The sequence below is a fragment of the Mauremys reevesii genome, linkage group 15 (genome assembly GCF_016161935.1).
Source record: "Mauremys reevesii isolate NIE-2019 linkage group 15, ASM1616193v1, whole genome shotgun sequence".
Taxonomy (NCBI): domain Eukaryota; kingdom Metazoa; phylum Chordata; order Testudines; family Geoemydidae; genus Mauremys; species Mauremys reevesii.
The window spans coordinates 22,133,363-22,157,715 of record NC_052637.1 but is presented as its reverse complement, the minus strand read 5'-3'; the positions used below and the strand labels follow the sequence as shown (position 1 = coordinate 22,157,715).

Sequence of the window (24,353 nt, the reverse complement as noted above, 5' to 3'; positions counted from 1 at the left end):
CTTCCTAACCCAGCAAAGCCAAGAGGAGGGCCCAGGGCAGCCAGGGTAGGACGCCCAATGGGTCGCTCTGACACTGCTGAAAAGACACTTCACATACAATCGTGGTGACAGGTGTCTCTAAGACTGCGTGAATCCGATGTGTTGTGACATGAACAAAACCCCACCTGAAATGGCAGCCCAGCTTGTCCATCTTCACTTCCCGCAGTGGGCGTCTCCGTGAGGAACCTGCCCACCCCAAAATCACCCACAAAACAGCCTCCACCTTCTTTTCTGCAAAATCCACTGGTTCCACGTTAAAAGAGCTTTATTTTTTGGAAGTCGCTTTTTGTTTCTTTAAACCACATGATCTTTATCGCCACTGTCTTATGATACACTGTCCTATTGAAACATGCCATATAGATTCTGAATAAATAAAGCTACAAAGCCCAAGTTATGTACAAATATCTTAGGCAAAGATATTATGTTTACAAACCTATGTACAATAAAACAAATGTAAACAGTCAAATGCAGCGAAGGATGCACAGGAAAAAGGGACGTACAAACCCCTAACATTAAGTGGTGATTCTCCTCCCCCCTTTCCCTTCCATTTGGGCAACTGGTTTTACTTGGCAGTTGTAAATAAATCAGTTGGCGCCAACAAATGAAATCCACAAAGCCAAATGAGGTGGGATGGACTAGACTGGAGAGGGAGATTTTTAAACCCACAGACCAAACCACTGGCAGGTTTGCGTGTCCTTTTTAAAATCCAACAACTGTGAGGCACAGAGAGAGACGGCGAATCGCACAAACACATCGCTTTGCAGACCCACAAGGTACAGAGTGGCCCAAAACTGTCACAGAAGCCCATTGCTGGCACTGTAACGTCTAGTTGTTCTATATTACACAGATCTGAACCCTGGCTGATGCTCACGTGTTTTTAGGGGCCTATTGCATTGGCAGCATTGCCAACACAGGTAGTGGCTTCTCAGAGTAGCAAAAGCAAGACTCTTTACCTGCATGAACATTTCACTAACGTTCAAGGAGAGTTAAAGTCGTTTGAGGCCAGGTGTCTCCTTCCCAGGGCATTTGTCCAACAGGATTAACACATCTAAACCGTACCTGGCATCCCTCAAAAATGGTTCCCTCCATACTGAAACGGTGGTGGCTGCATGTGCTTAAGTGCCAGGCTGCTAGGGGAAGAGAGGTTGTAAATACAGATTCAGCCAGCGGTTGCATCCTACCCAACCTAAGTTAAGACAGGTACAACGTGAAGGCTGAGGATCAGTTGTTGGCTAGTGAGACTCCTGCATCCCGTGAGACAGAACACACGTATCAGCCTGTGTGACCCACAACAGAGTGCGACCATGTTAGAGAACGTCCACTACGGCAATAGGAGAAAATAAACTGTATTGACATTGAGTGAAGGATTGTGCGTGGCTGGGACTCCTCCAGGCAGCGGGCCGGCTCCAACGCTGCTCCACACCGCAACGCAGGCTGAGTTCCAGCAGGGGGTGCTAATGGGAAGGACTCAGAAGCAGTTCTTTTCTTGGGGGGCTTCTGTTTGAGAAAAGGGCTGGTTCAAAGGCCTCCTGGCTGTTCATACGCTCAGAGGAAGCATGCCTGGCGCTGATGAGGGTCTGGAGGATCCTATGCCTGGAGGGGGGCCTTGGTCAAAGCCGTTTACTGTCCTAAGGAGTGAGAAGACAAGAGAGGCTGGTAAATGAGGAATACAGCAATACACTGTGGCCGATGTACCTGCATCCCCACCCCACGCAGCAGCTGGAAGGGGGAGCCCGACTCCTGCCAGCTGCTTTCCTATACGTGCTAAGGGCTGGGAGCCAGCCGGCTAAGGCGGGGGTGGGTGTTGTTCTGCAAGCCATCCGCCTGTCACTCAGGCCTCCCTTCGGCACAGGCCCCAGCACGTGCTCCTGAGCTCCACGCGTCAGTGGGACGCCTCAAGTTATGCACATGTGCAAGTGCTGTGGTGAATGGGAACCCTGAGCAGAGGGTCAGGATCAGCCTCCAGCCCAGGGTTTTGACATCCCACTGTGAGATAAACTCTCCCTGCCCACTGGGGGCTGCAGAGCCGGCACTGGGAGCACGCACCATCCCACTGTTAACAGGCTCCCGGCGCCGGGCACTCAAAGCGTTACCCAGCTACTGGACACGCTCACTGGGCCATGGCCTCACAACCAAGGGATCTGTCCAGCAGATACAATCTGAACCAGGCAGCTCCCCCTGGGCTGCTGGGACAGCTAATGCCTGTAGGCAGAGCTGCCCCTTGGTTTAGATTTTGCTTCCAGACTATTTCCCAGGGAAATAGCTGGGTATTTTCTAAGCAGCATTTATGTTTCAAAGGTCCCTGTAACAAATGTGCTGCCCCAAGAACTGCACGGTGGTCACTGTCTCGCCTGCCATGGCCACCCTGAACTGCACACTGCAGAGGGGATAGAACTTAGAGCTCCCTGGTTCCAAAGGAGAATCTTTTTCAGCTGTCAGCAGTACAGGGTATATGAGACACAGCAGAGCGGTTATGATTGCATCCAGTAATGGGGAGCGGTGTGTACACACACACACACACACACACACACACACGCACACACACACAAAGCCTGATGGGTTAGTTAAGGCAGCAGCCAGTATGTGTTGTTAAAAGGGCATCATTTTGCTACTGCCCACTATAAAGATCTAATTTTTCTTGGCCGGGGCTCTGGCCCCTTAGGTCTTGGTCCCTAGGTCTCCCATCCGGCGCTCTCTGCTACGGAGACAGGGCAGGATGTAGCAGGACCTGTCTGCATAAACATTTAATTCAGGACACGCCAGGGTGTAAGTCTACCCTGCAGCAGCCTGCCATGCACCAACTGTCCCAGTGGCCTGTGCTCCCGCTTAGTGCGCGCTATTCCCAGCCTGGTTCAAAGGGGGGTAGACCAAGCATGACAGGGAGCTGGGAGTGTGCAGCAGCAGGGCCCACGTTGTGCATGGCCTGCTAGCGCGGGGCAGAGGCCCAGCCCGGCTTGCTGCGCAGTCAGCGTTTGTGCAGACGAGCCCAAAGGCGCCATCTCACAACACCTGCCAGTCAGTTGCTTGTGAGCTCTAAGCAGCTGGAGGGGCTCCCTCTGCAAAGCCGACATCAGCCGGGAAAGTGGGGAGAAGCTTCTCTCTGGTGTGTCAGGAAACAACCGCCGAGGTTTACAGCGGGAGCTGCTCCAGGCTGACACTTTCCACACGTGCCCTGGCCGTGGCTTTGATTTGACCAGGCTCTGCCAGTTCTCTCCTAGTTTGGATCTTCATCGCTTTATGGTGCTGGACTGAGGTACTACATGGAGCTCCAGGTTCGGTTTACACATCCTCCGGAAAAGGAGGCAAATCTTTCCTTGGGGCTCACACAGCAACATCTCACTCTAGCTAAGGTATTTCTAGCAGCACTGTAGTATCTGTGCACCTTGCAATCTTTACTGGTCTCATCTTCACCCCCACCCCCATGGGAGACTGGGCAGGGTTACTAGCCCCACTGTACAGAGGGGGAAATGGAGTCTAAATGACTCGCCAAGGTCACACAGGAAGGCTGGGGGCTTGTCTACACTTAAAACACTGCAGCTGAAGATGTTGCCTAGGCCACCGGGAGGGGGATCGCTGGTCGGCGCAGGTACGAGAGGCAGGAGAATTCCCGTTGACCTAGCCCTGGTGGAGTTAACTGTGTCACTCGAGGGTCTGATTGTCCACACCCCTGAGCACCGCAGTTATATTGACCTCACTTCCTAGTGTAGACCAGGCCCATGGTGGAGCTGAAGCTGGTGTCAGACTAGGGCACTGTGACTGCTGGACCATCTTTCAGTTCCAAATGCCACACTCAGCTTCAGAGCTCCCCAGGGCAGGGCTATGCGACGGGCCAACTCCCAGAGTCAGAAGGTTCTGGTTCTACTGAAGATCCTGGCAGTGGGTTCCTCAGCCTTGGCAGCTTCCTGAAAGGGGCCATCGAGGCCCCACTGCACAGCGATCAAGGGAGGGAAGACGATCCCTGTTTGGCGAGTTCTATCGACTGGGTGGTTGTCTGCTGAGTCAAGTCTCTGTAACAATCACCATTGGTTGATGTCACTGTAGAGGATAATATCATTCTAGCTTCTGGTTTTCTGCAGCTCCCACCCAGCTCAAGAATGGCTGCTCTTTAGCACTGACGGCGTTCACACTTGCTGAGGAAAAGGCCCCATCATTCTTTGCAGAACTAAAACAGAGTCACAGTGCAGGTTAGTGCACAGCCAGCGTCAATCTTTACTCCTTTGGGCGTTACAGTGTTTGCCAGCTGTGACGCCAAGTCAGTATCAGAGCTGTTGTCTCTCTCGAAAACCCACAAGGTACACAAGTGTCTCCGTGCACAGGTATCAGCACAGAAAGATTCTTTATGACCCTGCAGAGGCTCTAACAACTTTCGAAGCGGTGCTGGAATGAGCCGGGGATATTCCTGGGTACACTGCCAGGGCTGGGAACGCCACCAATCTCTAACAAGCTCTTACTGGAGGTGTTTGCAAACTGAACAGCTGTGATCGTCTTTCTTGGTTAAAAAAACTTCCAGGGAAATCAATTTACCAATTTAAATACTCAACAGTCAAGAAGAAGTTCTCCTAGCCATATACACCCTGCTCCAATGGGGATGGTAGATGTTTTCGGTCCCCAGGCTGCTGGTACATACACCAGGATATAACATGAAATATGCAAGATGTGCAGTGCAGCCAGGGGTGATGTTACCACGAGAATCTGCGTTTTAATTTCCTGACCTTTGAGCTTTACATTCCAAGCGTTACCATAACGGAATTTCAAAAGAGTTAATACACAGCATGGCTGAGTGACCCACAACCTCCCGCTGACGGGGTTTTAGGGGCAGAATTACATCTTTATAGCACGTCCCAATTTGCAGGGCCATAAAACCAACTTGATTCCAAACTGCCGCTGGACCGGAAGCAGCTCCTGCAACTTGCTGAGTTATGGCAGGCGGGGCAGGGACAAAGTGCCTTAAAACATGGGGGCTTTGCTCTCTCCTGACTGAAGTAAAACCAGCTGAAGTTTGGCTACAATAAATGGGCCGAGGATCATCACTGGGAACGAGGCCACTCCTGGAGAAACGCCGAGGATCGAAGCATTTCCAACGTCCCCTGCTCAGATCAACCAGCTCCTCTTCAAGGCTCGCAGGGTGTTCTCATTCTGGGGTGGTTCGCACTAAGAGGTATCTTCACCTACTGCACTACAGAGATTGCCCACATGCATCCTGGGCACAACCAATGCTCTGAACTGAGTTGGCAAATTTTATGATCCTGGGTTCAACTGAACTGCCCTGAGACTCCTGCCGAGGTGCTACTGGCTCTGCCCGCTTTGGAAGTCACAGTAGAGGGACTGAGCCAGCAAGTTGCTGGTTGGAGCACTGGCTGGGAAGATTAACTGCTCACCTTTCAACCATTCAACTCAGAGCCAGGGTTATTCAGTATCCAGCCAAGACTGGCATACAAAGGGATTCTTACAACCACGTCAGCTCAACAGCGACCCCAACGCTGCCCTACCTGAGCCAGGGGATGGGTGAGCAATGAAAGACCACGCAGAGCATGGGAAAAAAACCAGTGGGTAACACTCCACACAAGAAGCCCGGCTGGATTCCAGCTGGAAAGTGTCTTGTCCAAGGTCACATGGCGAGTCGGCAGCAGTTAGGGCTCAGCTCTCTTCACTCCCAGTCTTCTGCTCCAACCACTCGACCATGCTGGCTCTGTCCTTGTCTCACACTCAGGCACCTGAATCTCGTGAGGCACGTTCATTAGGGATGGCCAGTTACGCCATGCCCATAACTACAGCCACGCAACACTCCCCAGAATGGCTAGCTCCCGCTGCGTGGGAAGATGCTCTGGAGTCAGTCTGCCGTGATGCAGCCCTCTGGGGACAATGCTGGCACGTGAAGGAGGTGAAACATCAGAGAGTCCCCCCTGGATCTGTGCCCAGCGGAAGGGCTGAGCGACAAAGCTCTGCAGGCTTGGGAAATGCAAACTTCTCCAATTGGGCTTTGTCCAGTGAATTACTGCTGCAGCGCGTTATGGTCAAAACGCCAACGGCTGCCAGCATGGGAGAATTCAGCTCTCAGCAGCACTCAGGGCCCTTTCCAAAGCAGACCTTCCCCAGCAGCTGCTTGGTTCTTATCCGCAGGTGCCCTGTACTGCCCTGCCATTTCCTGGGGCAGCAGAGTCCTCGGGGCCCTTCGGCGAGCTCCCCGCTGCAGCTGCCCTCTGACAGCGCATCGTCCGAGGCAGATGAGCTATTGATGTGGCAGAGCCCAAACGAATCACTGGTGCCAGAACTGAGGCAAGCCGTCCCTGGCTTCGCAGGACATTAAGGGGGAAGGTGGCTTCCGGGCGGGAGCTACCTGGGGGTGAGGCTTATCCACATCAGGAGAGTATCTGACTCCATTAGCTCTGCCAGCAGCCACATCGAGAGCCAGCAGGCCGTGCTGGGTCTCCCTGTGACCCTAACTCCCCCTCTGGCCTTCCCTGAAGTGAGGGTGGGAAGCAAAGACCTCGAGGAAATCTGATGGGCTTCTGCTCCCAAGGTCCATGAATGTCTGCAGCTCCCTGCTAATGGCCTGTTGCATGGGGAGGTTTGGGACTGCATGTCCCGCCCCTGCAGAGACTGGAACAAGGGGGGGGGGGCAGGAGCCCCTCGGCACGCCCTAGGAGTCAGGGCAACATGGCCATGGCTATTGGCGATGGCCTCTAGCTGGGAAAAGGGGCTTTGGGAGGGGCCCGGCTCATACTATAGGTTGGGTCCCTTATCCTAGTGAACACCTGGACCCGTTAAACCATGGCGCAGTCCAGAGTAAGGACAGCACTAGCATCTTTAGAAGAGCCATTAAACCTCACGCGTCAGGGTGTCAGACTCTCTCTGTGGGATTAGGACGAGACCTAATGTGGGGGGCAGATTATCCCCCACCATCTATAAAGGGTGCATACCTACTCCTATGGAGCATCTGGCTGGCCACTGTCAGAGGCCGAGCACAGGGGTGGATGGACCTTGGCTCTGGGATGCTCTGGCAATTCCTGTGTTGTTCTAGACACACTAAAAACATTCAGCTAAAAGACCCCGCAAATCTTTTGAGCAATTGCCCCACTTGGCAGCACTGAGTGAAGGCTGAAGAGTAGTTTATCTCCAGATCAAACTACTCCTGGAGACAATAGGACTGAGCTGCCTTGGCCATCACATCTCGGAGCGGGTATGGAGGAAGGCTGGGATAGGACAGTTCAAGACAGCGCAGCAAGTGGCAGGCATTGGGGGGTGGAGTGTGAGAGACAGACACCCTCACCAAACGCGCCTGGCAGGCGCCAGCTCCCAAGACACAACACGAACATACGTTTCGGGGGTGCCCAAGCTGCCCTTCCTTTGGTACTGTGTTTTATTAGCTGTATCTGGGCCTGCTGGGCTGGCAGGCACGTCCACGCTACACAGGGGCTTCACTGCTTTTCTAGGAACATGAACCAACGCCCAAAGGCTCATTCTGCACGAGGACAGCTGAACTCAAACACTGCTGTGGAAACCTGACGGCCCATCTTCCCTGCCTGCTGGCCAAGGTGTCTCTGGACAATTGCACAAGCTCCACCTTCAGAGATCTGACATCTACTGGGACACCCTTCTGGGAGTTCTGCAAAAGACGACGATGTCGAGCCCAGCTGGATTGACAGGGGTGTTTACTGATAACTCTGTACTGGATATGGAAACTGCCAAGTCTTTATTTGCCTTTCTACACACTCTTCAGCTGCACTCTGGAGCCTGGGAGTCAAGTCCTTTGCCTTCTGTCCTTCTTTGTGCCTGAATCTGTAAAAACTGAACCAGACACAGTCTCCATGGATTGTTCTATGCCAAGGCATTGGCGAGACTTGCGAAAAAACGCCTGTATCTTTATACACAATCTTGACATTGGTTAACGACTGCAAAACTGATTAGCTGGCTAGCTTAGAAGCAAGCGCGGCATAGGAACGACAAGTATCTAATAAGGCACCAATATACTATACTGAGCAAGATGGAGAACTAGTCTTTACATGACACCAAAGGTGGGTCTTGTACATATAAACTCTGCTTTCCACTTCAGAAGTGAAAGCTCCAGCTCTTGTTTAGGAGCTCTTCCAGGTTCCAGAACTTTTGATAACTCAAATATTTGTATGGAGACATATATAGAGCAGCTCTCCAAGGATTAGCAAGGAACTGGTTCTCATGGCATTGTTCAGATGCTGCGTGCCCTAGCTTGAGCTCATTAGAGAAATAAAGGTAATGCTGTTGCTCTGATTCACAGAGAGCTGATGGAATACAAGACTGCCACAAAGAATGGCTCCAAAAACTAGCAACCACTGTGAAGATACCAGAAGTTGGTGTTTAAGCTGAGAGCACTGAGACCATATCCATCTGTACTGTCTCGAACGCATTCCCCCTTCGTGTTTGTTTTCAGTTAAAATATTGTGCTGATCACAAACAATCGTAATACCACCAGTGAAAGTGAGCAGACCGGTGCTTGCATACTGTACCTGTCCCCTCCGATCCATCCTCTTACTGACAAGACACCCATCGCGTCTCACATTGGCCCTTAAGGTCCTTCTTTTCAGACTAGCTTCTAAGATGCTCCCAGAGCAGTTTGCACTCAGTAAGTGCAGGTCTAGCCACTCAGCGCAGGACACGTGTGAGCAAGTGCTGTCCACCGAAACCTTCCAGGAGTCACGCTGGTGTCAGTCAGGAGTCAGTCTAGTTCTGCCCCGACCAGCCCAAGGGCCCCACAGAAGACATCACAGGAGCCTGAGTTTCAGAGGATGCCAATGCTGCAGCTGGGAGTGACCATCCCAGCCTGGCTGGACACACTTGAGTTGGCGGGGCTCGCACTACCGGTACACTAAAAATCACAGCGGGGATGTTGCAGCAGAGGCTTGGGGTGGCCACCCATCCCCTTGGGTCTGAGCTCAGGTGACCAGCCCAAGCCTCAGCACCCACACTGCTATTTCTAGCACACTCATGCAGACTCTGCCAGCACAAGTCTGTCCACCCAGGTTGGGAACTTTGCTGTGCAGATGTACTGTCTGAGGGCGGTGGCTGAAAGTCAGGCTCCTGTCAGTACCCAGAATCCCTCGTCCCTTTTGGAAAGCTAGGCCCTAGTGATCTCGGAGAGACTGAGGTAACAGGAACGGATTCAGGATCTTAGGCTATTCATTTCTTCCACTGATTTGGCAACTTCTCTCCTATCCTATCACGTATTTCCTCACTGGTTAATTTGCATTTTAAGCAATATTTTACATTTACACAGCACCTTAATTTGGGGGGTGGGGTTGATCTCTCAGTGCTCTACAAATATAGCAAATTAACCCTCACAACCCTTGGGAGCTAGACCAGATGGACAAACAGGCATAAGGGTTAAGTGACTTGACCAAGGGCACAAATGAATCTGTGGCCCAGCCAGGAATAGAGCCCAGATCTCCAAGCTCCTGACCCACCTCTTAACCCCCAAGTCCATCCATGCAGCCAGTTTAGGGTCTGCATGTTGCGCCAGATTAAGACTCAATCAAAAGGAATCGACCATTTTCCCTGACATCCTTCCCAAGGGGATGCTCAAGAGCCTTCAAAAACAGACGGACAATCTGACTGAAGCCTCCATATAAACATCCAGATGGTCTCTGTAGACATGCTAGCCCTGCGGAGAGTGATTGGCTTTGCCCGGGGATAGCCACTATTCCCAGGACATCCTGTTCCCATCTCAGAGCCTACAACTGCAACAGCCCTAAGGAGCCTCAGAGACTCCCCAGCCATTGCTCAGTGGCTTTCGCTGACCAAGGAACGTGTGATGCTGGAAAGCCCCTTTGCTAAGCTGACACCAACGGCCTTAACTTTGTTCCAGATATTTCTGCAAAAGGTGCAGATTCGGAGTCTGCTGTGCAGCAAATGCTGAACAGCGCAACATTGGCAGACACTGGGGGAGCGGCAACAGGGACTAGCAACAACAGCTGGAGATCAGGTCCCTTTAACCCTGTGATCATTTGTGTGTTTTCAGGGCTTCTTTGAGACTTTCTTCACAACTGGATTTTTACAGGAGAAGGGTGTTAACCTTATCCCCAACCCCCACTCCACAAGCTGGAGGACCAGTGGATTGCTTCTTAGTCTGGCCCCTGGTTTGACCTGCCTGGCTTGGGAGACCCACTGAGTAGCACAGAACTCAGTTATGGGAAGACAAGCCCCTCCACCCCGTCAAGGTCTCACACACACACCTAGGAAGGAGCCCGGGAGGGTTACAGAGCCAGGGAGCTGGCAGGGTTCTATTCTTGGCTCTGCCACTTACTCATGACTTGGGCAAGTCACTTCACCTCTGGGCCTCAGTTTCTCCATCCATAAAACAGGGATAAGACTTATCTGCATCACAAGGTGTTGTAAAGTTTAATGAGCTGAAATTTGAAAAGGTGCTTGGTGATCCTCAGATGAAGGACACTAGAGGAGCAGGACGTTTTATCTGCAGTGATATAATGCAGGCCAGTATAAAGCAAAACCAGTGTGTGCGGTTCAGTCAAAGGCATGCATCTCTGACTGTATTGAGAGCACAAGCTGCATTCAATTCCCAATTTCTCATTCTTGAGTCTGAAAAAGGTCACATGATACCAGGACACTTCGTCTGATGTAATGATGGGAGAGAGATTGTGATCAGACAAAAACTGTGGCCTTAAGGTTTCACTAATGGACTATTAGATCATAAATCTAAGAAGAGCTAGCCCCGTGCAGTGAGTAGAACTGACTACTGGTTATTCTCCAGCTCCAAGCATGCAGTGCATGCAGCTCATCACTCCAAATGAATCCAATTACCCATGAACAATGTGGGGAATATGACCTTTTCACGCCTGATGGAGGAAAATGGAAACAGTTTATGTAAACAGTACAAGGGAAATTCTCAGACAGCACCTGGAGGGTAGAAACGTGGGAAACACAACGGAGTTAAACCCAACCAGAACTCAGCTAAACATCCGTGAACAAACACTGCTAACCTACTCGGCAAGAGACAGCTTAATGGACCTACTTCTATGACAGCCTACATCCCAAATTCCACCTGTTCCCCTCAACTAACCAGCCGAGTAACCTGAACACAAGTAATCTGTGCCTTACGCCACTCACCTGGCATTAGAGTTCCCTGGAACGCAGCAGACTCCGGAGACTTGGATCTCTTTTCCTGGGGGACATTCTGATAAAGATGGACTATGGAGCGTTCCTGAACGCCAACACTATTCTCATCCCCGTGCACTATCCCCACCAGGGTAGAGTATCTCTGTAGACAGCAGTGGCAGTGATCTAGTTAAGGTTGGGCTGGGAGGGCTTTTCCAATTGAAATCCCAGTTTATGGCTAAAGAGATGGTTTTTTTCCATTGTTGTGGGCTAAAGTGGGGATGTAAAATGTCAGCTAATGCGGTGAGTTTAGCAGTGGGGGTTAACAGTGAGTTAATGCCAGGTGTACCCCAGGCAGGCACTGGGCAAAGCTTTGCCCACACAATTTTGCCAGGGCCTCAATCCTGCTATTCTCAGGCCTCTATAGCAAAGCTGATCACTGTTGTGGTCAATTGTTTCCCAAAGTGGATTTGAACCCAGGTTTCTCAAACGAACAGGCTCCCCAGCTGTACTCCCCGGTTCAGAGGCATTAAAAGGAAGAAAAGAGAAGCATTCAGCTGCAGTTACCCAGACTGTTCTGCGACCCCTGGGGTCTGGACAGGAACACTGCATTTGTGAAGGAACAACATTCTGCAGGGAACTAATCTTACACCGGCACGTGGGCTAATGCTCTGCTGGAGCTTTTAAAATCTTGATGCATTAGGAACCTTCTTAGCTCTCCTGATCTTAGACCACAAGCCCAGCTGCTCCTGCGCATCTCCTGCATGATACCACTGATTGCATTGTTCCTAAAGCTCGGAGCTGGCCAGGCCGAGGGTCCCTCCCACCCCGTTCTATAGATGCCTGCACAGCTCCGCTTGCCAAGGAGAGATGAAGGACTTGTCAAACACTGTAACCAACAGAACGGCAATTTGCAAAGGAAACGGTACTATAATGATTGGCTGAGTTACCTCTGTCACAATCCCACCACCCAACAATAGGCTGTTCATAAGGCAGCAGCAGCAGATTGGATCGGGTCTACGGGCACACGAGGCTGTTTCAGGCTCCAACGACAGTTGGGGGCAGGGAGAAGAGTACAGGGGCTGGAGAGAAAGGAGGAGAAGAGGGGAGAAGAGAGGGCATGCCTCAGCTCAGCCCTTTGTGCCTAGCTACCACAGCAAGCCATGGGCAAAGCCCTAGCGGGTGCTGCACACCGCTGGAGGGACAGTGACGTGGCTAGAGATTAATCTTGGGCTGCAGTGTATAGGCACAACAGGGCTGACCTCATTCATTTCACAGTACTTTGTGGCTTAAATGCGTAGACAAAATACACAGGATCGACACAGCAGTAGCAGAGATGTGGATGGAGCACAGACGCTGCCCCAAGCTTCCAACACACACCCATTTCAAGGGAGGAGCGCAGGAGAGGGAGGGAGCAAGTGTGAAGAGTGGGATGCCAGGGTACGAATCTCATGGGAGGCGAGGTATGTGGCACAGAGAGGGGGAAGGAGGAGGAGAAGGTCAGGGCTGTGTAGAAGCCGCCATCCTGCATGCACGTTCATCTGTCAATTACATTCACTCTGTGATGCTGCTAACCTCCTTAGGCGTCCATTATTTACATGCTGGATTTTTAAACTTTCCTCAGAGACAACCTGCTCCTAACTGAAGACAACCAACCCACTTAGGCAGTGCAATGATAATCTGGATAATTAACAGTGACACCCCTCCCCACACAGCAACCAGCTTACTTGTCACATCACAACGCAGAGTAGCAATGCTGGGATCTTAAGCATAATCCTTCCCCATCAGCTTTCTTAAGAGTTTGCCCCTGGAATCTAGGCTATGAATTGCAAGCATGAGTAGCACTGTGGTGTTGTGCTGCTAATCAGTAGGCCCGCAACATGCAAACCAAGTGGAAGGCTCTATGATTTGCACAACACTGAATTAATTCTTTATTTTTTATTTTTTGCAACCAGGTTCTGGCTAAAGATTTCACATGGTAGTTTCCAGGATGTGGCCTACTCTGCCGGCCATACAGCAACACTGTGCAGCTGAGCAGAGGTTGCAAAGACTGAAATGTCAGCGTTTACAGTGGCACTCTAGAATTTTAACAGTCAGTTTAACACTCTAAGAGGAATTTACTATTGCAGGTTAAAGAGGAACACAAACCCCTTGGTCTGTAATATTAGCGCTAAAGAGCATGTGGAAAACTGTAGCACTGAAGAGAGTATTAATACTGTGACCAGTGATGATTATTCTAGCGCTGCCGGCGTGCACCACAGGTGCACAGCACTTCACAAACACAGGGGAAATGCTCTCTGCCACACAGCTGCTTCTACTTCTGCCTGGCACCCCAGTGCAGGAGTCAGTGGCAGATACAGTGGGGAAACCCTCCCTGGTGCTCCTCCAGTGTTTGCTCCTCGACATCACAAAGGGGAAGCTCTGACTTCAGGCCTGACTGCATGAAGGTCAAAGGAATTTTGCATGAACAAGGAATAGAAGGATTCGGGCCCCAGGAGCTGGTGTGCAACACAGCACAACTTGATGGCTGGAGCCCAGACTCAGCTGGCTCGAAGGGGCTAATGCCGTTTTCGTTTTCCCCCAGGAAGAGGAAATCAAAGCAAGCCGTGCCCCACCCAGGTGGGAGTCTGCTGCCTGCACTAGGCCACTCTGCCTGAGGAAAATCTCCAAGCTTGCAGAGAACACGTTCCCCCCCGAAAGGAGCAACGTGGTAACTATGGCAATTCCAACACTAATCACTTGACATTCTTTTTACGCTCGCGTTCCAACTCACTAGCATCGTTGTTTTGCTGCCTGGGCTTGGAATCACCATGGGACGCAGCAGGCCAGGAAACTAGGCAGTGGGAGAAACAGTAACATCCACCAGCCAAGAGAAGGGTTTAAGCAGTAGAGCTGTTTTTTCTCTTTGCTTAGTAGGGGTCAGCACTGTAACCTTGGCTGCCACTGTTCCCGCAGGGCTCTAACCCACATTACGTTTTATCTAGAAGACAAATGCTCTACTGGGCTAAAAGTGAGTGGAGAAAAGATCTGCCTGTTTAAAAAGTGACCCTGAAAGCCAAAACCCGTCAATCCCAACTCACCCTTTGTCAAAGAAAGACGTATGCCCTGAATGAGAGAACTTTGTGCCGTTGCTGCTCATCAGGCTGCTGTTAACGTTGCCTGAAATGTAGGATTTCCGTGAAGCCTGGTCCTTTGCAAAATTTCGGCAAGCAGCTAATTTGGATTCTAAGGCCTGTGGAAGGAAGAGCACAGCTGTTAGAACAAAGAGCTCTTCTCCACTACATGACTTGAAATGGCCACTGGCCAATGTGCTGAACTTCAGCACAAGCTAAGCTTCACTGTAACAAAGCTAATGCTTTTAGCAGTCCTGGCTGCAAAGAAAAGCTTCAGAACGGGAGCGCTGGGCCAAGTTCTCCAATGTGCTCAGCATCCACATTTGAGGGGGAAGATTTTCAGAAGAGATCAGCTCCCATTTTGCGGGCCCATTCTCAACAGGAGCTGCTGGATGCTCAGCTCTTGAAAATCGGTCTCCAAATGTAAACTGCTACAGCAGCATCTTCCTGAACCTGCAGGCAGCACCCTGGCCCAATGCTGTTCCCAGCTTCCCCAAGCAGCGGGCCAGGCTCCCCTGGCTTTCACCACTGCTCTTCAGAACCCTATAGGCAGCTGTGAAACTGACAACAATCAGATTAATTTCATGCTGCTGCTGCTGGGGAAAACAGAGCAACAGTGAAGGCAGATACTGGAGCTATTCACTGTAGAGGACAAGGGTTGTCAGAAGGAGTGGAGAGACCCACCCACACAGCAGAAAATGCACCTTACCCTGTCGCTTGAGTGGGCCTGGGTGTGGTTCAACCGGCAGCTGATGGGACAGAGGGCTCCCTTAAGCAGGATTCAAGAGCAGCTCTCTGATAGAAATCCCAGCACCAGCCCCTCCCCAGGAGCTGTGTGCCCGTGTGGGAAGTTAAGCTGTGCTTCTCACTAGTATACTGCCCGAGCCACTGCTCTTCCCTATCAGCCTCTGGCTAACGGGTCTGGTCAGATTTTCTAGTCCTGCTTACGTAGCTCAAAGGCAGGGATGGCAAGAGTACAGGAGCAGATGAACAGATGTATCGACACTGTGACAACCTAGAAGCAAAGACAATAGCCAGCACCGCACAGCAGGCCAGCCTTACCGGGGAGTGCCATACTGGGGGAATCTGGGTTTTTAACCAGAGCCAATAAACAGACAGGGGAGCAGTAACACCAAAAAGAGCTAAGGCGCTGCGAGCCCCAGCTAACCTCACTTTAGGGTGCATTCAGCACAGGACAAGACCCTACTTCTCATGCTAAGGGTTAGGTGGGCTCTGCTGGTTCACTGAGGCAAGTGACTCATTACCCACCCAGATGTAAGGGAAGTGAAGGGGCTCTCGGTGGGACAGAGGGGATCTAGAGTGTAGGCTGAGCAGTCCCGAAGGAGGAACCCTTAGAAGAAGCCAAGCCCAAGAAGAAGTTCTGAGCCAATCTTTTTCTTACTATTCATAAAGACAGGGGTGAGTTGGGACTTTACACAGTGGTTGGGCTGGGTTTTTAAGAGTGGGCTGGAAAAGATGTCTGCTTACTCTTGGACTCCAGCCCTCTCAGAATAATCAGGAAGCTCATCGATTGCAAATAAACTCCTCTACAACCCACATGGATTCTTACTCCTGCCTGCCCTAACTAGCCAGAAGCTCACAGGCAACAACTGGATTTTTAATTTTACCTTTGCTAAAACGCTTTCCCTGATTGTGGCTAACAGTATTCACAGCAGATTAAGCAACAGACATGGATGAAAATCAGCCCCAAGGGCTAGGTTCTAAACTTAGACACAACCGTGTCCTGACACTGTGCACTGAGGCACAAGCAAACAAACAAGTTTTTCACGACTCAAAGCAGGTACAGCCATGTCCTCATTATACTGGTGAGCCCGGTGCCCTAACCAGCCGATGTTTAAAGCATTTCTCCTCCACTTATAGTTGTAATCCATTTAATAGCTCAAACATTTCACTTCCCTACCAACTGCACCGTGGGGAATATTTGGCTCTCTCTTGGCTTATTCTATTGCCTGTTCACCAGCCTCACATAGGGGTAGCTCAGTGGTTTGAGCATTGGCCTGCTAAACCCAGTGTGGTGAGTTCAATCCTTGAGAAGGCCACTTAAGGATCTGGGGCAAAAATTGGTCCTGCTAGTGAAGGCAGGGGGCTGGACTTGATGACTGTTTGAGGTCCCTTCCAGTTCTAGGAGATATACCAATCTCCAATTATTACCTTTACCTTTAACTCTGAGAAATGAGTCTGATCAGAAACTGCTCTGCACTTTGTCATTCTCTTATCTAAGGGCTCCCTGGTTATTTTGGTTTTTTAAAACAGCTGCAGGGGGTTGGGGAGAGAGGGGCAGCGGCTCAGACAGCTGGAATGCACACTACACCCGCCACACTAGGGAAGGTCAATCTGCACTGTGCCTAGGCATGAGACCTACAGACCCTTGAGAGGGAGCTGGTGTGATCCTGTGGGCTCAATATTCAAATGGAACCAATCCGTTTAGGGTGCCCCGTCCCACAGCTGGATGCCCACACGCCAACCCCAGCACCCCAAGGTAGTACTTGGAATCCCAATCCCTTGTTTACACCTGCGACTGTCTGATTGAAGGCCCCCCTGTCACACGTGCAGCACTCCCAGAGCACGATGTGAGAGATCCCTCGAAGGCTAAAGTGGAGCTGTGCAGAGGCATGGCCCCACAATCCCTTTTAGGCACGTCTGACATGACTGCAACTGGCAACAAACAGTCCTAAAGCTCGGGTCGATCACAGCAAAAACGTGGGTCCTATAGGACAAGGCACTTACCCCGACTTTCCGTAGGAGATCCCCCACAATGTTCAGTGCCGATATTCTAGCAGAAGGAGTTAGGGGGCTGGTACCAAACCCATTTGGTATAGCTGAAAATATAAAAGCACTTCATTATATGGGCTGCTGAATAACACATTCAATAAACTAACTTCTGCATGAAAGGGGAAATCTAAAATTCCACCCCACCACGGCTCCCCATGCTGCTAGCCCCCTATATTACACACACTGTGGGGTAACCAGCTTAATTTATACCAGCTGTCTGCTTTCACTGCACTCTGCCTATAACAAGGGCTTGTGCATTCCCCAGCTGCGGAGCTGGCTGCACAATGCATCCCCTGCCACAGAGCTGTGCTGTGGAATCAACTTCTTTTTTATGTTTTTAAATTATGTTATTAGCCCTTATCATTGCGAACAGCCTGCCACACGTGAAATGAGAGTAAACCAGTGCCGTGCTGTCTCCCAGAACCTGCAATGGGAACAGGCGCTCAGAGGTGTGCATTGACCGCTGCATCTCATCACACAGTCACTCAGAGACCTAGTTTAAATTATCAGCGTTGTGACCTATTTCTCTGGTGGTCATTTTAGCAGAAAGATCCAGTGATTGCTTAGCCTACTATCTCCGACTGTCTCCCCTCGATACCCAAACCTCGACCACCCTCTTTTTCATTGTCAGTGCAAAAATCTGCAGCATACTGAATACTCAAAGGCAGGGTAAAGAAAATTAAACGCAATATCAAATTAAACCCAAAGGCAGAGCTGAGTCACTTCCATATTAATTCAAAACTCTACTCCTGAATTTATGTGAAGCTGTCACAGAATTTCTGGCAGGCTGAAAGAGATGCAGCTTTTAGGCACAACTTGCTGCAGAGCACTTGGTGCCTATAGGTTCCTAAGTTTACCCAAGAGTGCCACAGTGGAACCGAGCTGGTGGGAGTGCTGTTTGTCAGCACAGTTCCGTGTTCCCACACAACCGCCCCGCTGCACTGCTCACCTTTTGGGGAAGGAAAGCTATTCTCTGATCCTTTTCCAACAGGCGTGGCTGGCAAAGAGAGAGATGCCTGAACAGCAGAATCCATCTTTTCACAGTCTAGAGTCGGAGAACTAGGAGCAGACTTCCTGACGACCTCCTGTTGTCTTTCTCGGACAGCTAACTCTTGCCGTAAGTCTGGAGGTTGGAAAAAGAAAAACACAAACATTTCATATTTATGGCTTCATGGTTAAAAATACAGCACTGCGGTCATCCCTGGGGGCACGTACATGGCATTCTTAACACAATCCAACATGGGCTCCCCAAGGCCACGCTAAATGGAGACTCAACCCTCACCAAACAAATGTACTTCACCATCAGCTTCTCATCTAAGAGCCTGAGCAAACAGCTGGGCTTTGCACTGTGCCCTGAAGGTCAACAGATACTGGCCCTTCAGACAAGAGGGGAAGCAGATTCTTCAGCCATAAGGCTGCCGCTGAAAATGCCCTCCAGCCATTCAACTCTAGAAACCCTAAGGACACCCTAAGCAAGAGCCAACCAGCTGATCAACTGCTGTGACATTGCAGGGGAGAGGTGGCCCCTCTCGCAGGTAGGAGCCAAACTGCATAGGGTGTTATAGCTCAAAATCAACCCTCCCATTGCAACTGGCAGTGAACAGGTAGCCAGCAGAGTCTTCACCGCATCAATGGAATATGCTCCTCAGAGCCAGCACAGCTGAGTAAACAGACTCCTGTGTTCGGCCCCAGCTGCAATTGTGTGTAGTCATCGGGTGGTCCAGTGTAGAGTGCATTACAATAACCTCTTGGGAGGTCACAAAGGCATGGACAACTCTGTCAGAGCTGGAGAGAGTCATCGCTTCAAACACAAAGGTGCTTCTGGCCAACAGCTCCACCCGTGACCTAACAGTGACAGCAAAGATAAATGCAAGCGAGGAAACTCACAAAGGCCATTCTTCACTGGACCTCCAGAAATTCCCATGCAGAAAATGTGGTGCCACCTAGGTGGCCTGGATATGGTTTCACCTAAGTGGCCTCCGTTGCGGCCTAGATATTGCATGACAGACAGCATGTTTGTCTCACCCTTTATGTGACTTGTCTCGCAGCCTTACTGTTCTTTTAACAACCAGGGCTGAATGTCCCTGGATGTGCTTCTATGCCCTACACTTCTAGTATCAAACTAAAAACGTATAATAGGCGTTAATTAAAAGGGAGGTGGGTGGAGAAAGCAGTTGGGCATCTAACTCCCTGAATGATCTTGCCAAGAGGGCAAAACCCCTTGGTTTGCCCACTAAACCCCCAGACACCAAGCAAAAGGGCTGTTAAGAAACTGAGACCGTCTGGGCATTGGAAAGGCAGCGTAATCCAGTGGACAGGGAGTCAGGAGACCTGGGTCTTTTCCCAACTCTTCCAGTGACCTTTTGTGTGACACCTCCCCTTTCTGTGCATCTTTTTCCTCTACCGCCTGTTTTCTATCTTATCTCTTTAGATTTTAGTCTCTTGTTGTACATATGGCTAGTGCCTGGCACAATGAGGCACCAAAATCAGCAAGAGGCTTTAGACGCTATGATAATGCAAATTAATAATAAATAATAAATGGGAGGGTGTCATTTTTAAATAAAGTGTGAACTTAGTTTTCCATTTTTTATTTTAGGCAAACCAATTAGATTTTTCACAGGCCATTGATTTCTCAAGTGGACTGTCAGAAAAAGCCAAAACAAAATGTGTTGCACATTAGAGTTTTTAAAATGCCAGGCGCTTTTAGAGGTGTTTTCAAAGGCAAACTGCAAAGCAAAAATGAAAACCTGCCCAGATACAGGTAGAAGAGTTTGAAGAGTCAGAAGTTTTGTATTTGAGTGTGAGAGCAGCAATTTTTTAAACAGCTAATGTATCTGACTGCTGGCCAGAAAATAATATGGTTTTGTTTGTTTGCTTGTTTTTCCTTCTTCTATTTTAAAGAAGTTGAACACTTTGTTCGTCCCGTTTTGCAACTGGGTAATTAATGTTGATCATTCAGATGTTCCTGAAGATTTGCCAGGAGTTTCATTATTACTGTTCTTACCGTAAGTTGTGATTTGTATGTTTTGTTAGACAACAACATTTGGTCTTCCTTTTTGTCTTTGCTGTCAGAGACAACTCCATGTTTGTATCAATAAGACATGAGTGATGGTGAGCATAGATTTGTGAACTGAGTGACCCTACTAACCAGGCTTTGGGATGCCATTTATCAGAGAAACTCATTTCAACCAGCCTTTTGATATTCTTCCCTCACTTCTTCTTGGTGAAATCCTTTTGGGAATTCCTGGTTTACTGAAGATGTCTCAGAATGTAACATCACTAATCCCACAAGTCTCACTGCAATCCTTTCTGGGATATCTTCCATAAACCAGGCAACTCCCAAGAGGATTACAGAGGACAGTGGAGAATTTCACAAGGTTAGTTAGCATTTATTTCCATGTCTAATCCCATCCTCAAATCTCCCCAACAACATACACAGAGCCTGGTTAATGGAAGCATTTGACACACAGATCTGTGCTTAACTCAGTTTTCATTTGGAATTTGAATCCTCCTGCAGCACTCATATATTTAAAAAATCCTGAATGGATTTGATGGTATTTTCTCCCACTCACCAGATGAGATTTTTTTACTCCCCTTAACTGTGTAGAAATTATTATTATTATTGAAGATTAACATTGCACAAGCAGCTTGGGTCCATCGTTTTAGGTGTTGTACAAACATGAGCTGTAGTCAGAATACATCTCTATTATGCAGCCACCCATGTTCTAAACCAAAGAATTAATCAATCAAGCTGTACCTCTCGCTTCATCCTTTAACCTCTGTACAGAAACTAGCAACGATTCCTTGTCATCCAGCTCACTTTCTAAAAACGCATTTCTCTCAATAGCCTGGTTCAGCCTTTGTTCAAAGTCTTCCAATGAAACTATTGTTGCCCTAGAAACAAAATCCAAAAGATTAGGCTCTTCAGATCAGCTGACATAAAGCACATTGGAAAGCATAACAACAAAAGGAAAAGGTAAGCAAAGTCCAAAACTTTACAGCTCTGCCAGTGCTTCCTGGAAAAGACCATTAAGTGCCACAGAAGTGAGGTGTGTGGGCTGGACAGGACAGAACTCTAGCAGCTGGACTTCAAACGATGTAAAAAAACCACAGCTGTGTAAGAGCTCACCAAGCACTGATCTCCACTCTCTCTCCCTTCTGCTCAGCGACCAGAGCCAGTCAATGCAGCACTCTGCATCAACCCCAGAGGACTTGCAAGGTGCTACCACCTCCATGCACCAAGCAGCTGACAACTCAGCGAGCCAAGACAAGTGTGGGACTGGAATATTAACTCAAGCCCCAAGTACTTAAGCATATGACTAACACAACATGCAAGCCATTCCACTGACTTCAATGGGACAACTCACATGTTTAAAAAGTTAGCCATGTACTCAAGTATCTTGCTAAATCAGGGCCTCAGCCCTGGGTCTGCCATGCCAGATAGCCAGAGACCTAATACTGCTACTGCTGAACTCAATGGCAACATTCCCATTCAGTTAAACAGAGGCAGGATCTGCTTGTTACTTTCCAAACAGGGCATTGCTAGCAGCACTCTTGCTAGTTTTATGCACTTCTTAGCCAGTATACAGTCATTCCCTGCAGCCAGCCACAATGCTTATTGGGTAAGGGAAGAAGAGACTCCCTAGGCTTGTTTTATTTACAAGGGACTGCATAAGGTATTAGCTTCTTATCGGAAACAGGCTTTGTCCTGGAAGGTTCACACACATGCTGCAAGAGTCACCTAGCTGCTGATGTCAAACCTGGCATGCTGGCTAGGCTTGCTTTTATGCTCTGCTCTCATCTTTCAGGAATCCGTAAACTAGAGTGGAAATGACTGCTCTTGTGTCTCACTTGATTTGCATGAAGTAGAACACTTTAGAATTCTCCAACAATCCAGGTTACTGGGCCCAATACCGGGGTAACCAGGTGGGGTTTAGTAGCCTGTGATATGCAGGAGGTCAGACTAGATGATCTGGTGATCCCTTCCTGCCTTAAACTCTCCGATTCTAGGTTCTTGCTGTACTGCAGGGTTAATGAGTGAGTGAGGCTAACTGCCTTGGATATCTGACTGGGCTGGAGCCTCAATACGGCTTTAACTGCATGCGAGCAACAATATCTAGTGTCTCTCCTTATGGAAAGTTACATCCATTAGCGGTAGTCAAGAGCTGTGAAGCTAAATGACATGAGGAAGATCTAGCAAGACAATCGGTTTGTAGCCTTCACCTCTTAGCGCGCTCCAAGTCGTCGTTGGCCTGTTCCAGCTCCCTCACATATTTGTGTAGCTGGTCTTTAATGGCCCGTGTCTGACTCAGGTCATCTTCCAACACCGACACTTGCTTGTAACTTTGTGCATATTGGTGTTCAAGTTTCTCCTGGAAATAAGAGGGGAAGCAAGATTAATGATGCTAATATAGAACCTTCTGAGGCAAGCCAGAGCCAAACAAGAGGGAACAAAGTAACACACCAGAATCAGTCAGCTCGTGTGGGTTTGTTGGTGGTAGCATATAGAAACGCCATTATTAACATGGATATTTACTAAGCATAAGCCCTGCACACCCTGAAATAAAGAAAGCCAACACTGTGCACAGCAGGGATCCAGTCACCAAATAGCTAGTTATTCTCCCAAAGACACCCATCAACCTCCATTCCCAATAGTCTGTAATGGCAGGTCCGGGAGGCCTACAGGTGGCCAGAAAGCAATACAACTGCTCAAGAGGATTCTGACTGCATGTTTCCCACACTCCAGACAACCATCATGCTACAACAAGAATTGGCCTGAAATCCCACCGCTGAGCAAAAGTAAGAGCCACTGGAATCTGTGTCTTGACTTCACGGGGAAGTTCACTCCAACACCTTCACCTGGAAAAACTGGAAGGTGGAGGCTGACAGTCTGGTTGGTTAAGAATGTCCACAACTCTGAGGAGGCAGCTAGAGACTTTCCTGAAGAAGCTACTGGCCTCCTCAAGACCATGTAGGTTTCACGGCTATAACAGGGACTGGATAAGATAACCAGGGATCCCACAGAGCACATTTGCCCTGGCTCAGAACGCAATGCTTTCCAGCTACATTCCCATCTCCTGCCCCCAATCAAGTTTCCAAGAGCAGGATCAAACCATGGTGCTCTCCAAGATCCCAGGGCAGGGTGAGAACAGATCAGCCCAGATGCATTAAATCAGAATAGTCTATTATCTACCTGAACATGCTACAGAACACTATCAAAATCTCTGCTGAAGGACAAGCACAAGTCAAAGGTCTTCAACTGCCTTACAAGTCTCACAAAACGAAAGACATCCTGGGCAAAAATACACTGATTCACAAGAATTAGCTGCACAATCCTACTGCTGAAATGATGAACGAGATGATTCAATGGCCTAACCAAGCAGATCTGTAGTGTGTCCATCGCATGGCTACGTTAACTTGCTGTAGTAACAACAAATCCACCAACTGGCAAAGTCTTGGAAAACCCAAATCTGCTGCCCTTACTCAGGCAAAACTCAAGATCAAGCTCAGAAGCAAAGGATCCGAGTCCTGTCCCTCTTATGACATGGCCAAGAAACATAGCAAATTCCTCCACGAATTTACCTGACATCTAAGGTGGCTGGTAAATACCCATCAGGAATATGTCACACTCAAAACTGGATTTCAGACATATGACTGGTGTCCTCCCTTTATATTCTGGACACATATACTAAATTACCAAAAAACCTATACAGACCAGACAGATTTTGAATGATAATTTAAGATCACACTTTTGACTACCTGCAAGAACAGGCGATTCCATTACAGACACTGCCATACCTTTAATGTTTCCACTTCATATTTCAGTCTTTGGTTATCTGCTTGCAAGTCTCTATTCCTCTGTTCAGCCTGCACTAGCTGGGCCTCCAACTCAGCTTCCAATTCTCTGCTTCCCTCCTGGAATTCAGCCAGTTCTTCACGTGCTTCCTGGAAACTGTAAGCAGAGGATTCGTATCAGTCATAGGTTTAGCTTGTCAAGTTACAAACCCACTGATCTTGTCTAAAGATAAACCCAGGAAGAATCTCCAGCACATTACAGGACTCATAAACAGCATCTCTTTAAAGAGAAGAAGGGAACTGTGGTAAGGTAAGAGTTACATGAAGGTCTGCTAGGAAAGGAAATTCATTGCTGTGCAACGCACAAACTGCTGTATTAAAAACAGGTTTAAATACAATTCCATGCCCCAAGGTCATTAATAAGATGACTAGGAGTTTGTCAAAAATTCTCTATTCATTAACTTTCACAGCTAGCATCTGTTAAATCATTTCATGGGCAGGTCTGGTATTAGCCATGGAATTTTTAAC

General features: G+C 49.1%; 1 protein-coding gene across 5 annotated transcripts in view; it reads right to left on the bottom strand.

The window, feature by feature from the left end:
• Positions 1 to 266: 266 nt before the first annotated feature.
• NDEL1 (nudE neurodevelopment protein 1 like 1) overlaps positions 267 to 24,353 on the bottom strand; it is a 43,605-nt gene continuing 19,518 nt past the window's right edge. For 2 of the 5 annotated variants that reach the window (XM_039501196.1, XM_039501200.1), the window contains 8 exons: positions 23,829 to 23,982; positions 22,254 to 22,402; positions 20,788 to 20,924; positions 17,980 to 18,153; positions 16,986 to 17,077; positions 14,205 to 14,356; positions 12,075 to 12,206; positions 267 to 1,667 (listed from right to left, as the gene is read on the bottom strand). In XM_039501196.1, the coding sequence (XP_039357130.1) occupies positions 12,110 to 12,206; positions 14,205 to 14,356; positions 16,986 to 17,077; positions 17,980 to 18,153; positions 20,788 to 20,924; positions 22,254 to 22,402; positions 23,829 to 23,982 (955 nt within the window). In that variant the 3' untranslated portion in view covers positions 267 to 1,667; positions 12,075 to 12,109. Of the gene's footprint in view, positions 1,668 to 10,830; positions 10,866 to 12,074; positions 12,207 to 14,204; positions 14,357 to 16,985; positions 17,078 to 17,979; positions 18,154 to 20,787; positions 20,925 to 22,253; positions 22,403 to 23,828; positions 23,983 to 24,353 lie in introns of those variants that run through there. The other 3 variants (XM_039501199.1, XM_039501197.1, XM_039501198.1) reach the window with 3 other exon arrangements.